The following is a 15,577-nucleotide window of genomic DNA, read 5'->3' as shown; positions in this document are numbered from 1 at the left end:
ACAAAAAGCTAATTATAGACAGCCTGATAATGTCTGGCAATAATCTGATCAGCTGACTCCTAGTTCTTGGACAACCTTAATGGGATGAAAAGGGAATATCAGAATGACAGTACACCTTTCCAGCCAGTGGTTCTCATTTATTCCTCTGCAGGTACCAAAAAGGCCTAAACATGCCCGTATGTTGCTGCTTGTGGGGAAACGTGTGGAAAATTAAAATCCAAACTGTATGACAGGTTGTCTCTCTCCGTAGGGAGGGATTAATGCTAAATGAGGTGTGGATCCACAAATGTTTGGAGAGCCCAAGGAGAGCCACCTCTTCCAAGATGCCTTCCCCTTCTCCTCAGCCTGCCTCTCAATTTATAGCGAGATACCAGCTGTTCCTCCCCATCCTCCCTTCTTGGCCATGCTCTCCTTCCAATACAGAGCATGGTCTCCTTCAGTTCTCTGCTGCTCCTGAGTCCTCCATACCTCTTCCAGAAGAAAGACCCTTACTTCACTGTTCCGATTAGCTTTTTTAGGAGAAAAAGAGACAGTAGTAGTGACTGAAGTATGCTGATCCTTCCACCATCATGCACATGAAGAGGCACCCAGCAGTTCTCAGAGGAGGTGCTGAGCCTGTGTCAGACTTTTTGTGGCTGGCAGCCCACCCTAGGACTCTGCCTATTGCCATCCCTCGGAGTGCACAGGGCTGGTAACAAGGAGATAAGTAACAGCTAATGTGAGCTGTCGGAACAAATCAGTTTAACTTCAGTCTGAGATGGGTGATCAATCTTGAGGATAAAGGAGAAACAGTAGTTGTTACGTATCTTGGCTTTTACGCTAGTCAAATGACAAATTTTAGTGACATTTTCTTAAGCAAATTGAAGGAGCGCAGTCTAAATGAATAGACTTAACTCTGTTAACAAAGTGAAAGACAATATTAAGTAGGGTTCTGCACTGATCTGTCCTAGGCCCCATGGTATTTAGTATTGTCAATAAAGAGCTAAATGACAGACTGCAGACTGCCTCCTCAATTTGTAGGTAACACTAAAATGTGAGGAACTGGTGTATGTTGGAAGACAGGGTAGAATTCCAAACGATCCCCACAAACTAGTGGTGTCCTGATAAAAAGAGGGTGCAGTTTGACAGGGGCAAGTTAAAGGTCCTACAGTTAGGCAGGAAAAAAAACCCCACTGTGTAAGTACAGCAGGGGAACAGTTGGTTGGAGAGCAATTCAGCTGAAAAGGATATGGGGAGAGAAAAGTCAACAAGGCTACACTGTTAATGAAGAAAAATGCACACCAGCATATATGAAAAGAAGCAGTTTGCAAGACATGAGAGTACTGTGTCTCATTTTGGATGCCAATCTTGAAAGAAGATATGGATGTAATCCACAGGAGGATCCTGACAATAACAAGTGGTCCAGAGAAGACAGAAAATAAACCCTCAAGGAGACAGTAAGGGAAGATAGGCTAATAGTGTTCATACGTGTAAAAAGAAAAAATCCCAAACCTTGTAATGCAAAGAAGGGTATAACGAGGATACAATCTGTTCTTCTTGTACTTGGGAAGTAAGAAGAGGCCTTACATTTTAGCTAGGAAGTACTTTCTAGCAGTGAAGAGAGTGAAGCATTGAAAGAGACTGCTTGGGGAAGTTCTGAAGGTTCCCAGCTTTGCAAGTGTTTAAGAACAGCTTAAGCAAATGTTACCTGGGATATGTCTTATTTGTACCCTTGTACCACACATGGGTATGGATAGAAGACTCTTGAACTGCTGTTCAGCTCTGCAGTCCCATTATTGATTGTCCTGTAACACTCAGAGCATGGAGGGTCCTCAGTTCTTGATGGCTGCCATTAGTATTAATTCCTATGAGAAGGTCCTCTTGGAGGATGTCAGAGCAACATCCTAGCCAGACATGTGAATAAGCACTTCAGTAACAGCAGGCATGAATGATTTCTGCCTTTGCCATGTGTTTATGTTCCCATATTGCAGACTTTTCTAATTTGCAAGAGTGCAGTTCTTTAGAAGTGTTCATTATTTCTAAATGATTCTTAAGCTACTTTAAGGCAAGTTTGTGGTGATTTATGCTTCTATTTTGTCACAAATCTGGTGATATAATACTGCAATTTTCCTTGAAAGGGCCAAAGCTTTGAAAAGCAAGGAATTTCAGCAAACTTTTCATCTGATCCTCATAGCTTCTGTTTTGAAAGAGTATTTTGACCTACCAGTTCCTGTAGTTACTGGTCCTTCAAATCAAAACCAGAGGCTTACTGAAAATTCTTAGTTACGGTAATATTAAAGAAATAGTTAAAACCTAAATGCCAAGCAAACAGTAATTGTTTTCTGAAGCCAAAATCTGCCCCTAGCTGTGTACCAGCAAATCTTTATTCTACCAAAATAAAGAGCTTAAGGTGGAGATGATCTTCGTATTGCATCTTCTAATCTCCACGCCTTTGATCTTCCCAGTCAGGAGAGGTAGGAGCAAAGTCCTAGCAAAGCACTGGTAGAGCAAGAGCTTCAGTCAGCTTTTAACTACTAGATCATTTTGACTCTATAATATCCATAAATACTAGCTCCTCCTGCAGCCACTTTAGAAGAGATGGAAGTCCCTTCTGTTTGTTTTTGCCAGGGCTGTTATTGTTGATCTGCCAGGTTAAACCCCCTGGAGGCTTCCTCCTCTATGACTTTATATTTAGCTAGTAATCTTTGACTTACCTTTATCTTTTAAATCAGTACTCATCTAGTCCAGTCAATACGACTTCAGATATGTTTGGCCTTCAGATCTACTGTTCCAGTTGCTATTTATTCCACCGCCTCTTCCTTGCCGTTTGCTTTTGTTCACCTTGTGTTGCTTTACTCTCTCACTGTGGCACCTTCTCTACATCGTACCCTTTCCTCCTCTGGCCTCCTGTTGCTATTGACACCCACTGGAGGAATCTGGTCTCTAGAGTCATTTTCACAAGGGAAAAGTACATAGAACTTTATCAGAGATTAGCCACATCAGATGGTGACAACTAAGTGCCTGGAGTTCAACAGCAATCCAACCCTAATGAGTGCTACCAAATATTTTATGATTCTTACCAGAGTGTATTACACAGTGACACTAAGGTCTTAATGGAATGGAGTTTTGTTTTGTTTTTTTTTAAACCCATCTGAGACAAGGAGGGGATTTCTGTAAGCAGGTAGACGCTTTGGAGGAAGTGATGGATTTCAAGCTGCCTTCCCTACTGAAGGGTAAAGCATCCTTTGCTCATAGTGGTTCAAACAACTGACAGCAGTACTGTGAAATGCAGCTGGAACAGCTTGAAGGCTCCGAGATGAAGCCACTGACAGTTGTGCATGCCACGATTGCCTCAAGCCTGGCTTACTGCGGCATGTTCAATTTGGGATGAAAGCTAGCACTTTATGCTGTACCACAAACAAGGCAGGATGACGTGGCTGCGTAACATCTGTGCGCTGTGCCCTGTGGTGGCTCACAGTTCACCTCCCAGGACACGTGAAAGAGCTGACAATTGCAGAGTCCGCTAAGGGGTGGAGAGCAGGCTGTCTCCGGGGCCACCTCCTTGTGTATTCATACCATCTATAATTGATAGGGACTGAAATGCTTTTGGTTTTTCCTTGAACTCTCCATAGCTGAAGAGACTCATCTGGCAAGACGGAGAGGTCAAATGGGGAGGAACATTTCCTTCATTAAAATAAGAACCCATTCACATGTTTTATCCAGGTCCAGTGTAGCCCAAAGCCTTTCCATTTTAATGATGTTTTGAAACAGAGAGAAACCTTTATGGCCTCTGTGGGAGGGATGGAGAGGAGAACAACTGACAGAATCAAAGAGGCAGAGGATGCTCGAGTCAATTGTTTTCTAACTAACTGAAGAGAGAGAGGTATAAAACAAAGCTCTCAACCTTCTTTTCCTTAAAAATGCACTAAACAAACTTACAGAGAAGAGTGGTTTGTCAGCAACAGAGCCAACTAATGCTGGCTGTGTCAGGCTGTGTCACCTGGCTGTGCTTTGACAGACGGTCTAAAGTGAGCTTAAGCATTACCCTTTTGTGTAGCTGGGCCTCTACTCTCCTTGCCTCTTCCCTGCCCTCCATTTATACCATATAAACTTAGCACCATTGAGACATCAAATCTAGTTGGCCAACAGGTTTGAAAGTTATTGAGATGGGACTGACAAGCAGAGCACAGAAAACATACGTGCTTATGACTCATTTCCTTCGGAAATCAGGCTGAAAACGAATAAACTAAAGACCAGAGGGATGATTCAGTATATTATTTGCTTGAAAAAGTCAGGGTTTGAACTGTGCAGGAGCATAAGCCAGGCTTCTAATAAGATGTCTTCTCGTTAATATAAGCTGTGGCAAAGTGCTTCAGGTAAAGATCTCGGATCATTCCCAAACCCTTCATAAACTACGTCTGTGCAATGCATTGCTGGCAGTGGAAGAATGAAGTAGGAGTGTGTGTCTGATTTGCAGCACGTGGAGGGTAGCTTCCACCCCAAGCAGACAGTAGCTTGTTTTCAGGCATCTGGAACACTGGAATCGTTGTACTGAATCAGGCCAATAATACAATTCTCTATCTTGACTGTGCCTTTTCAGTTAAGCTAGGGAAGGTGAAGATATTGTGAAGAATTATGTGGTGGCTAAAGAAGCTGAAATGGGTTCTGCTGACAAGTATATTGGTCTGTAAATAGAGATCACTAGTAGCATACCTCAGGAATTAATTTCAGAATTGAGCTTGTTTAGTGTTTTGTTAATACCCCTGTGTAAAAGTAGGAGTGCCCTACTGACTGTGAAGTTGGAAGGTGCTGTCAAAAGGGATGAGGACGACAATGTGATATAAAAAGAACTACATGACCTGGTACACAGCAGTGAATTTATTTGGGATGGAAGTTGGTAATACAAAATTGAAGACCATGCTCTTTGGGACTAATAAGAATTTTTGCTAGAATTTGTGAGCTCATGAGCTGGAAACAACCAAAGAGGAAAAGGATGTGAATATGCTAGCTGATCACAGGATGACTGAGTCATTTATGTGACACGGCTGTGGACAGGGAAATGAAAATCTCGGGGAAGTTTATTCATAAATCCAAACCAGTTAGCAGTGGTTCTCAAGCATGAAAATGTAATATTTGCTTTACAGTTTTTATCCTATCTAATACAGCAGTGAACATTCTGATTAGTTATGTTTCTAAGCTTTCTTTTCTAACCTTATTAGGTTCTTTAACTCCATGACACCTTCTGGCACTGTACTCCAAGTTAATCAGCCCTGGGTTTTAAAAATTATTTTGTATTAATCTATTAATTCAATTTACCCCCCCACCCCATGAGCAAAGCTCCTGAGCTGCCTCAGTTTGAGCTCCATCACGCTAGTTAGAGAATGTATAAAGGAAAATGAATACAGTTTCTTTGTATTTCCAATATAGGTGAGGGCCTTGTGCTGCTCTGGTTTCCTTGCAACATGAATGCACTACCGTGTCTTAAGCAATTAATCAGTGCAAAGCATTTAAGAGGATAGTAATCTAGGATTTGAATTATACTAGTATTAAAAAAATATGGTGACTAAAGGAGCTGAGGCTTAACTCTGCACCACACTGTTTGATGAGAGAATCGTTGCTACAGGCATGGGGCAGAGATTCCAATTTGATTCTTTTTGAAGCACTAGACAACAAAAAAAGTGCCTTTGCACAACAATGGTTAGGGCTGACTTATGATGGTTTTCCAGAGCATCATAACAGACTCCTTCCCTCATCGTTCTGCTTCTGCAAGACCAGCTGGGTGGGGTGATGACCTCCCCGGGCAGCTCCTGTCTGGGAGAGGCTATGGCCATTCCATGGATTTGTTCTCTGGAAGCTGGATGAAACGTAATCTTTCCGGCCTCTCCCTCTCCGGGAGCAGGATTGGGCAGAGGAATGTGAATGCTTACAGCTTCTTCCCTGCAGTTGGTTGAGAGATCATTCTTTATATCATAAAGATGATATATCATATATATCATATATCAGGGTGAATTTGTGGATTAGATGGTGACTGTAGGGATAGCACAGCATACCGGAGGCAGATGTTTGTTAGTCACATCAGCCCAGGAACAGCCAAAGGAAGCACTAAAGGTCTGACATAACTTCTCAAGTCCCCAACGCTTCCTCTGCTTCTGGTTTGCTTCTGGGAGTAAATTTCCTCTCCCACATATTACAGTGGGGAACGTGCAGGGCAAGGGTACCCCACTGCTTGTTTTGTATTCTCCTCTCCATCTGCTTCAGGTAGCAGTAAACAGCTCTGCTGCCTGGAGTCAAGTCTTCCAAGCTGGAAAAGACCTGAGATAAGCAGCATCCAGCTGCGCTGATCTGAAATCAGTCTTTGCATGTTGGGCTAAGCCTTACAGATGCATCAGACAAGTAGCAAATTTCCACCACTGCCTGATTAAGTTCTACCAAGAGGGCCGTGAACCTTCTTGCTTTACAGAATAAGGTGACTTACAGCAAGGTAGATACCTCACTTGAGTTTCCTGAAGTTGAAAATGAGCTGTTCAGATGTCCCTGATGTGGCCAGGCCAGAGTAACACCAGAGCCGTGAAAACTGACAGCTGTAATCAGGGCATTACAGGAGCTCTGGAATCAAAATTTGAGGAATACTAGTTTGGTGGCTCTTTGCTGGCTGACCCAGCGGCTCCCTTCCAGCAGCACCCAGGCAACTAGATCGACGGCTAGATTAGCAGAGTTTTGCTGCCTGCCATTCTGATATGAAAGGAGTTGCTGTTGCCATTGATGCAGAACAACCTACATGACAGCCCCCTAAACTGGCAGCAAGTAAATGCAATGGGCAGTGTTCCTACTAAAGAAAGGAAGGGAATACTGAGCAGTGGCTAGAAAAGTATTTGCTTTAGTAGGGCAGAGATTTGACCTGTCAAACATGGATGCGTTGGAGAAGGAAAAATGCTGTAGCCTTGCAACCAACAATCAGTGCCCTGTGTCCTGAAAGGCTTATTCAGCAACGTAAAGATGGTTGTTCGCTCCACCTAGGGACATGTACAGAGATGCAGCTCCTGCCTTGTTGATGGTACATATGAATGAATAGGACAGAGATGTCATGATAGTCAGGAGTTTGGGACACAGGACTTGTCAGGCAATTTGGGTTCTTCGGCAAACAGATCCACAACTGCTAGAGGTGCAAACAGCAGGAGATGATTGCTTTTTTCCCCTGACTCCTGTCAGAAGGCTGTTGCAGAACCATTCAGGGGTGGTGACTTCTACAGCCTAAGGCTTTCAAGATGAGCATGTGCTGCTGTGATGGGCAAAGTTGTGATCATGGCTACGCAGGACAAGCATGTGTTAAAATTCATGCCCCTGATCAAAAGAGTTGGTCATTTTACCAAGGGGAATGACAAAGGGTGCGAAGATAGACACAGAATATAGTCACGTGCTTGCACATGTACACGCTGTTGTAGAGATGTGCTCTTCCTTGTTACACACAAATTGGTAAGCAGCACCAACTGACTGGCTTTCTGTAGGTGTCACAGCAGAGATGGGCTTTGAGGGGAACCAGGAAGGGAGAGAAGCTCCAACCTGCACTAATATACCGCAGGCAAAATCAGCTCAAAGGAATCGGGTGCTGTGGGGCACAGGATGAGAACAAAAAGGGGATGAGAGGACCTTGTTGGCAGAACAGAGATGGGGGAAGCCCAGGAAGGGACAAAACTTTGTCCGGGAGGTCTGACCTAGCTGCGTTACAACTGGGAGAGCTAGTAGAGGAATTCAAAGGGTAAAGGCACGGACTGTGTAAGCAGCCCTGACTCCTGAGCTGAGAAACATGATGGGAGAACTGGGTACACAGGACAAAGCCAAGGAGAAGCAGATGGTGCTATCCAGCCTACGAGCCTCAGGGCAATGGCACGTCAAGAATTTTGGAGAGCAGGGAGAATGGAGTGGATTTTGAAGTAAAGATCATGACATTAGCTATTGCCGATGGATAGTAACAGATGAGCTCTGGCATGTCAAGCTATGACAGCTAAAGATCATTGCTCCCAGCTGTCGCTTCTGCCATGGGTTATCACAGAGAGAAAACGTGACTTTGCCCAATTCGTTTCCATGAGTTGTCTTGGTACTGTTTCTAGAGGTGTCCTGAACTCCGAATGGCTATACTGAGACAGACTTGTCTACTCCAACCCACCTCCAGTGGTTGCCATTTGCAGCTGCCTAGGCAAGCGCATAAGAACAGAGCAAGCCACAGTGTCCCACTACCACCTCCCAGCCTCACACAAGTGAGTGTGCCCCAGCTGGAGTTACCTTCAGCAATTCTAGCAAAGCTTCCAGAAACCGCGCTGACTCTACAACCTTTGTTAAAGAGAACAGAATAGTAATGCTCCACGCCACCCCATGAAGATTTACCTGCATTCATCCATCAATGTCCTAAGCTTACTGTTTCCTATCCAAGATGCAGTGCAGGAATGAACAAAAGGAGACAGATTCCTCAGCAGCCATTAGTAACAACTTTCTAGTTAATGATAGTTAATATTGACTCTTTTTCAGAGCATTTTTAACCCTCAGTGTTAGTCACTGGTATGGTCGCCTGAGTAAGCTGAGAACAAGGTTAATAAACAGTTGTTCCTTCTGTATCAGTTTCTCATCCGTGAAGTGAGAGAACAAAGAAGAAAATAAATAGCCGGTAAATTTTCTCAGAACTTCATGATGTATTTTCTCCCTTTCTTCATCTTGTTTCCTCAGTTTCACAGTCTTTTGTATGTTATTTTCTGTGAGATGGCACAATGTCAAGAAGAAACTAGGACCTGGCAATTTAGACCTCCCCTTTTATTTATACTGTTTACTTTTACCGTTCTTTTCCTCACAGCAGCTCCTTTATCAGGTGTGCATTAGATCTCATCCTAAAATCCTAATGTGAAAATTTCTGATGACCCTCCATTCTTGGAGCATCAGTTACACTGCTCAGAGGACACTCTGGGGATGTGCTGCTGAACTGATAAGCAGTTCTAGGAGAAAGGGTGGAGAAACAGGTCTGGAGTTGGGTTAGAAATTTCTGGGTCCGAGCCGAAGTGAACAGAAAGACAAGAAAGATGCTCCACCTGCTGAACCATGTAGAGGTGGCCTAGCTCCCAGAAAAGGAGGTAACCATGGAGCTCACGGGTGTGTTTAGCAATAGACTGGAAACCAGCTTTCATTTTGACACTAGCTTTTATTGAACCAGCTGAACCATCTTCAGCACAGCACTGATGGAAACCTGTGGAGGTGTAAGAGGCTGTGACTCACTGTGGGACTTTTGCTGGAGGAACTCTAGGACGGCATTTCAGAAGAGGATGGAGTAAAGCTGGCAGGATGTGCTACTACAGAACTCGCAGAAAACATACCAGCGTTCTCAAGGTGGAGAACAACCAGTACTCTTCAGGTAAACAAATTAACCACCGCTCTCTTCTTGAAGAAGCTTTGTGATTTTTGACACCTCCTGCTTCATCTCCCATGGTAAGCTGTAGCTAGACGTGGATGGATCTCAGCTCACCAAGACTGCAGCTCCTCTGGGCAGTCTGGCCAGGGGATCTATACCTTCTCAGTACTCTGCTTCAGGCAAATGGTGACAACGTCACCTGGGACAGGCTTCTCCTCGTGCAAAGGGAATTAAACATGTGGTAGACGTGGCTGCAAAAAAACCCCACCAGAGCCTGAAGTTTTTAAAAGTCTTGGGAAGAATAGCGACATAAGTAGAGGAAAATGCATCTCCTGCCTCAGCAAGAGAGATGCTGTCAGACATGTATCACTTAAACCAAGTTTGGTGGCAGCTCGCCATCCTTTCTCTTCCTCCCTCCCGCCCCCCCGGCATCTGGATGTATTTCCATCCCATCCTCTCAATGCACAAGAAACTCCCTGAACAGGGAGGATTTCGTTCTCCAAAATAAAAGGGAACAGGTAAATACTGAGTATTTCCAAAGAGTAATTCATGACAATGGCTTCAAACCCCACTTCTTTCTTAAATAGATGTCAGGGTTTGGGCTTATCACTAAAAAACCACACATAGTCATCTGTGTTTATTGTCTGCTGCAGTTGCACCTACCTGGAGCAGTAATTGCATCAGGCCTGTGAAACAAGATATTCCCATGTACTCTGGCTGGGTAGATCTACCTAAACCAAGAGTGTCGGGAAAGTCCCCCCTCAATCAGTGGAAGTGCAGACCACATCCTGCTCTGTTTGCTGTTGTCTCTCTTTCCCATTGCATGGCCTCTTTACAGAGGGTGTTTTTTGTTGATGCAGCAGATAAAAAAACCCTTCACATCAAGCAACAATCCAAGACTGCTTTAACACCCACAGCACCATGTGTCCTGGTAGAGTCTGTACTTGTTAACGGCTATATACTGGGATGGGATTTTAGCAGAGACTCCTGGTGAGGAGTTCTAGTGGGTGGTCAGTGGAGACAAGTTTTACCAGCTTTTCTCACGTTTAGTTATATTTTTACTTGGATTAAGTATTATAAGTATTCTTATTTGGATTTCTCAGTGGGACTACTCACCAAAGTCTGCGCAACTGGTGATGGCTGGAAGTAGTACCTACACCCCAGTCTAGGGCCCGAGGATGCTAGGGGGTTCCTGCGCTGCTGGAAGTGCCGTGTTTTGTGGGAATGTTGCTGTGATCTTTGCAGTCGTGAATGGTACCAGTGGCAAGTTTCTGCCAGCGTAGGAGGCCAAACCTCATCAACCAGGCTGAGATGTATCTTGGATTGCTACATTTTGTAATATACTGCCAAGACTCCTATAGTAAACTAAACATACCTGAATGGGGATATAAACACGTTACATTAATTTACATTCATGTACTGAACAAAGCCTTCCAGTACTCCCAAGAGGTCATAAATGCAGATGGATAAACTGAGGTTCGAAGAATGGAAAGATTTCGTGAAGATACCACAACTGGTTAGTGCAGAGAGGGAGGATTAAAAACCCAGATCCCCGAGTGCCAGTCCTCATCCCCAGTTCTCTCCCTGGTTCCGTTTCTCCTGCCAGGATTAGCTCTAGCATTTCTGCATGCTTAGGAAAACCAGCAAAGGTTTGCTTATCGTGCTGCAACATTCCCTCACCAGAAAAGCTTAAAGCTATGCTTACCCTTAGCATTTTGCTCCTTTGGAATGACTAGGACTTGTTTCTCTCTGCAGAGTAGACATAGTCCTTTTGACCCTGTAAACTTTTAGGCAGTAATGCTGGAATAAAATAATCATTGCATTTAATGAGAGTAATGGTTGCATTTGTAGTAGGTAAATGATCCCTACCTGCATGCAGTGCATAAAGCATTTAAGCTGCTTCTAGATCAAAGACGCTATACTGTAGGAGTGGAAAGGAGACTCAGACCTGAGGGATATTTGGCCAGTTTGCTTTTCCGCAGGCATTCTTCATACATTCCTCTTTTTTTTAAAAGAACACAAACCACTGACTTGGAGGAAACTCAGTTGAATGCACCATCAGGATGAGATTGTGGTCCCTGTTCTTTATTTTTCAATAGGGCTAAGAGAGGCAAAAAGAGGTCAAGTGACTTCCTCAAGGTCAGAGACTGTCAGTGAGTCATAAAGAAGGGACTGTTTGCCTTACAGCCCAGCATTCATTCCGCAAGGCTCTATGCTGCTGGTAGGCTTTTTCTTTGCCTAGCCTAGCAATTTCTGGGAGCCTTGACCATGCTGCTGCTCTCGCCTCTGGTGACATTTATCAGACAGACTTATGGTAAAAGGAAGGGGTATCGGCAGGCCCGTGTAAGAACGCGGCAGTGCTGGATTTTGCAGATGTGAGGCGGGGGTCCCTTGAAGGCAAAACTCTGGGAGCTTAAACTGAAGCCCAGATAGTAGCTTAGTGAAAGAAATGTGAGCAGCACTGCCAATGGCAAGCAGTGAAAATCCTAGGCCGATTTAAAATATAAAAAAAAAAAAAAAAAATCACAAGAATTTAAAAGCCAGTAGATTTGGGATCCTTTGAAATGGGCTAAATAGTTTAGGTTGCGGGGGTGCAACATAGCTCCACAACAGGGGACCTTAGAAAACCCACTGAATATTGTGGGGGTACCGTTAAACACAAGAGCTGCCCACCCCACCTCACGGTATAAGAATTGCCTGTTGAAGGTGCTCTACAAAAGAAGCAGAGCTAAACAAGAATCTGTGTGCACGTTTGTGCCTAAATTTACATTCTGCAAGGCAACAGAGGCACAGACAACAGTTTAGTGTTTGCCCACATGTTCTTACTCATGTAATCAGTCAGATTAAAAAAAAAACAACAACCAACGCCAGCCTTCACCCATGAGATTGTCCCAAATCCCCTTTGGCTGTATGTTTCGCGCCTACTTGTTTGGCTAAGTGCATATTTACCTCTAGTTGATGCTCTCCTCTGACTGGTACATTGCATCTAAACAAGTAATTTTTTGTATGTGTGCATCTATATTTGTGATGCAAAACACCTCTGACAGGTGGATGTGTGGTGGCCACATGAAAAATGACGGTGCAAAAGCAAGGTGGGCTTCTTAAATGCTAAGCTTAAAGAGTAAGCGGAGGTGCTAAAAGAACTTGATAATAAGGACACTCAGATGACAGCTGCTAACGCTACCGGGTATACATCAGAGCTAAGTGAAAAACTGCTTTCTCTCGAATTGATATATACTGCTGTTATGCTCTCTGCACTATGCAGATTTATTTATTTTAAAAACAATTCTAGGCACTCATTTGGTGCTCAGGAGCAAAACTCTCTGCATCTCCTCCCCTCCCCACGTCAAATAACCCTGACTTCAACTCTAACAGCATGCGCTGGTGCCTCTGCTAGAGCCCACTGCGTAAAGAAACTGGTGGCTTCTGCTGCACCATGCTTAGAAAATAATGTCCCACTGCTGCACCTCTTGAAGTTGCTATTAGAACAGTATACTAATTATTATGACAGTTCTGGGGAAACCCCCTCCCCCCTCTTCCCTTCTCTTCAGCCACAAATTCACAGATCCTCCTGCTAGAATGGGAGTTCTGGGACTGGGCTAGGAGTAGCAACACTGCAATTCCAGTTCAACTGCACACTCCCCTCCCCAACATGCGGGGCACTTCTTTAAAATTGCTTGCAGGCAGCCCAGCAGACACACATGAAGCTACGCATTTCCGAGGCAAATGCTGTTCTCTGCTCTGTGCGTGCCATCTACTGAAAACATGTGACAACCGTCTGTGCAAAATGACAGCTTGACCTGCTGTGAGGTTATCCCAGGAAAAGCACTGCTTGCAGCTCCAGGGTTAATTATACTCATCTCCTCTTGTGTTCACACTGGTTAAATTTAGGAAAAAAAATCTGTTCAAATCTAGGTTAAAGATGGAGCATGTTTCTCACACTGTCTGATTGCTACTGCTGACAAGATGAAATACAAGCAACAGTGAAAAAAATTCCCCGCACAAACGCGAAACGGTAAATAAATGAGCTGGACAATGACCATTACGCAGGACAACTCCGTCAGCAGGAGCGGACACATTTCTAGCAAGTGGAACCTGTGTACTCAGCAGAAAGTGCCACAGAAGCAAATCCCATCCCTCCCTCCCACTTCATTTACCTTCTACCTACCACGTCTCATTGGTATTTAGCAGAGATATTGCCTGCGAGTACTTTTTCAAGCCCAGGGACTCGCCAAGCTATATTGTTCAGAGTATTACGGGCTCTTTGTATAACCCCGCCAATCTAAATGATCCTTGCCAAATACAATGGATTTTAATAAACCTGTGAACAGAAATTTGGAGAGAGGCATAATTACGGCTGTGCAATTATGGTATCACTCTGGAATCTCACCTGCCTCTCCCTCCATGCCATTTCAACAGGCTTTTGAAGTAAGAGTATTTGAAAACGTGATGCAAGGGGGCTAAATTGTGCCCCCATTGCATCCCAAAAGGCATTGTGAGTATAACAGATTGGCGTGGATTAAGACAAGAGAAGATGCTGGCTTGGCGTTTCAAACCATTTGCTTTATTCTGCATCTTTTTTAGCACCAGACAACAGGAAACAAAGCTAACCAATGCTGTCTAGGAAGCCAAAAGCCGAGCGATGGTGACAGCTGACACACTAATGTCCTGATTTTCGCCATTTTTTTCCCCCAAGGATATGAAGGGTAATGAGTGACCTTTCATCCTTGTGGAAAACGGCAGAGCTTTATTAACATTGTCACTTTGCGCACCTTGTCCGGGTTACGAACGCTCTCTTCTCGGTACGTACCTAGGCACAAGTTTTTGGTTTAGGGATGCTTTCAGGCTTGGAAAGAAAGAATCCATGCGCTGCTAGGGACCAAAAATTACCCTAGCAAGAACTGCAGGATGGGAGGTTAAGCTCCCCGAAGTCAACAGGAGTTCTGTCTCTGTAAGGACTTCAGAATCAGACTACAAAGTAGTTAAACCTCCCACCCCTCCCCTCCATCTTCCTGCAGCACTTCTTCTAAACAGATGGCAGAGAGCAAAGGGAGGGATGGTCAACCGGCTACCGACCACAGCGCTGACTGGCAGCTAGCGAAAAGCCAGTCTTGTATTTGCCTTCAACTTTCACTGCTAGGAGGCCAAAGAATTCTTTTTATATCTCGTACTATTTGGAGCCATTGCAGCGGCGCCCAAACCCTTCCCCTTCCTTGCATCAAATGTGGTAGAAGGAGTCTCCCTCCCTCTCTGTAATACCGCTAATTACCGGCGCCAGCCCGGCAGCCGCGGTGAGGGGACTGAAGGACATCTCGGGCCGAGGGAAGAGCGCAGCGTGCCATCTCGGCCGGCTCCCCAGCCACAATTTCTCCAAGTCCGAGCCTCCCACGTACGGCCCGCTGCCTCGTCACCTGTCTCCCAGGGGAAGAGGGAGCGGGGATTAACCAGCGGCGGCCGGAGCAGCCGCCGGGGCCGGGGGGGGGCCGCAGGCGAGAGCGGCCTGGCCGGGCGCTGCCGGAGGCGGCCGGGCACCGGGCCGGGCACCGGGCCGGGCACCGGGAGCCCTTCTGTGCCGAACGCGAGACCAGAACCGGCAATGGAAGACGACGGAAGGAAAGGGCGATGAAACGGGCGGAGAAGGGAGGCAGCGCTGCTCCGCGGAGGGGAAGGGAGGTGTGCGCGGCCAAGGTTTTGGGACCCCCCCCCCCCCCCCGCCGCCCCGCTGACCTGCCAGGCTGTTGTAGCAGTCCACCTCGATGGCCTCCACCGCCTGCCGCTGCTCCTCGCTGAGCCCGGCGGCGGCGGCGGCGGCGGGAGGGCGCTGCCCGGCCGGCTCCTGGCTCAGCAGCAGCAGCAGCGCCTTCAGCTCCAGCAGGGCGCGGTGGTACTTGCCGATGGCCTCCCGGAATTTCTTGTCCTTGTAGCACTGCGCCCCTTCGCTCTTGAAATCCAGCGCCCGCCCGATGAGCTCGCCCGGCTCCGCGCTGCCCGCCGCCGCCGCCGCCCGCGGCTGGGCTCCCCCCGCGGGGCCGTGCCCATCGCCCGCCCCGCGGCCGCCGGCGTTCAGCTTCCCCGCCGCCGGGCTGGCCCTCTCCATGGCCGCGGCGCCGCCGCCGCCCGGCTCCCGCGCCGCCCTACGCGGGCGATGCCGCCGCGCTGCCGGCCTTGCCCCCGCGCCGCTCCCCGGCTCCGCCGCTCGCTCCCATC

At 46.2% G+C, this 15,577-nt stretch overlaps 1 protein-coding gene across 1 annotated transcript in view; it reads right to left on the bottom strand.

Annotated features, from left to right (window-relative positions):
- The window catches only part of TTC9 (tetratricopeptide repeat domain 9), a 29,274-nt gene extending 13,697 nt beyond the window's left edge, over nucleotides 1-15,577 (bottom strand). Inside the window, exon 1 of the mRNA XM_075030538.1 lies at nucleotides 15,098-15,577. Coding sequence (XP_074886639.1) covers nucleotides 15,098-15,467 — 370 coding nt within the window. The 5' untranslated portion in view covers nucleotides 15,468-15,577. The remainder of the gene's footprint in view (nucleotides 1-15,097) is intronic.

This window comes from Buteo buteo, chromosome 6 (genome assembly GCF_964188355.1).
Source record: "Buteo buteo chromosome 6, bButBut1.hap1.1, whole genome shotgun sequence".
In the NCBI taxonomy this organism is placed as follows: domain Eukaryota; kingdom Metazoa; phylum Chordata; class Aves; order Accipitriformes; family Accipitridae; genus Buteo; species Buteo buteo.
The sequence above is the reverse complement of the archived record's forward strand: the minus strand, read 5'-3'. Positions and strand labels throughout refer to the sequence as shown.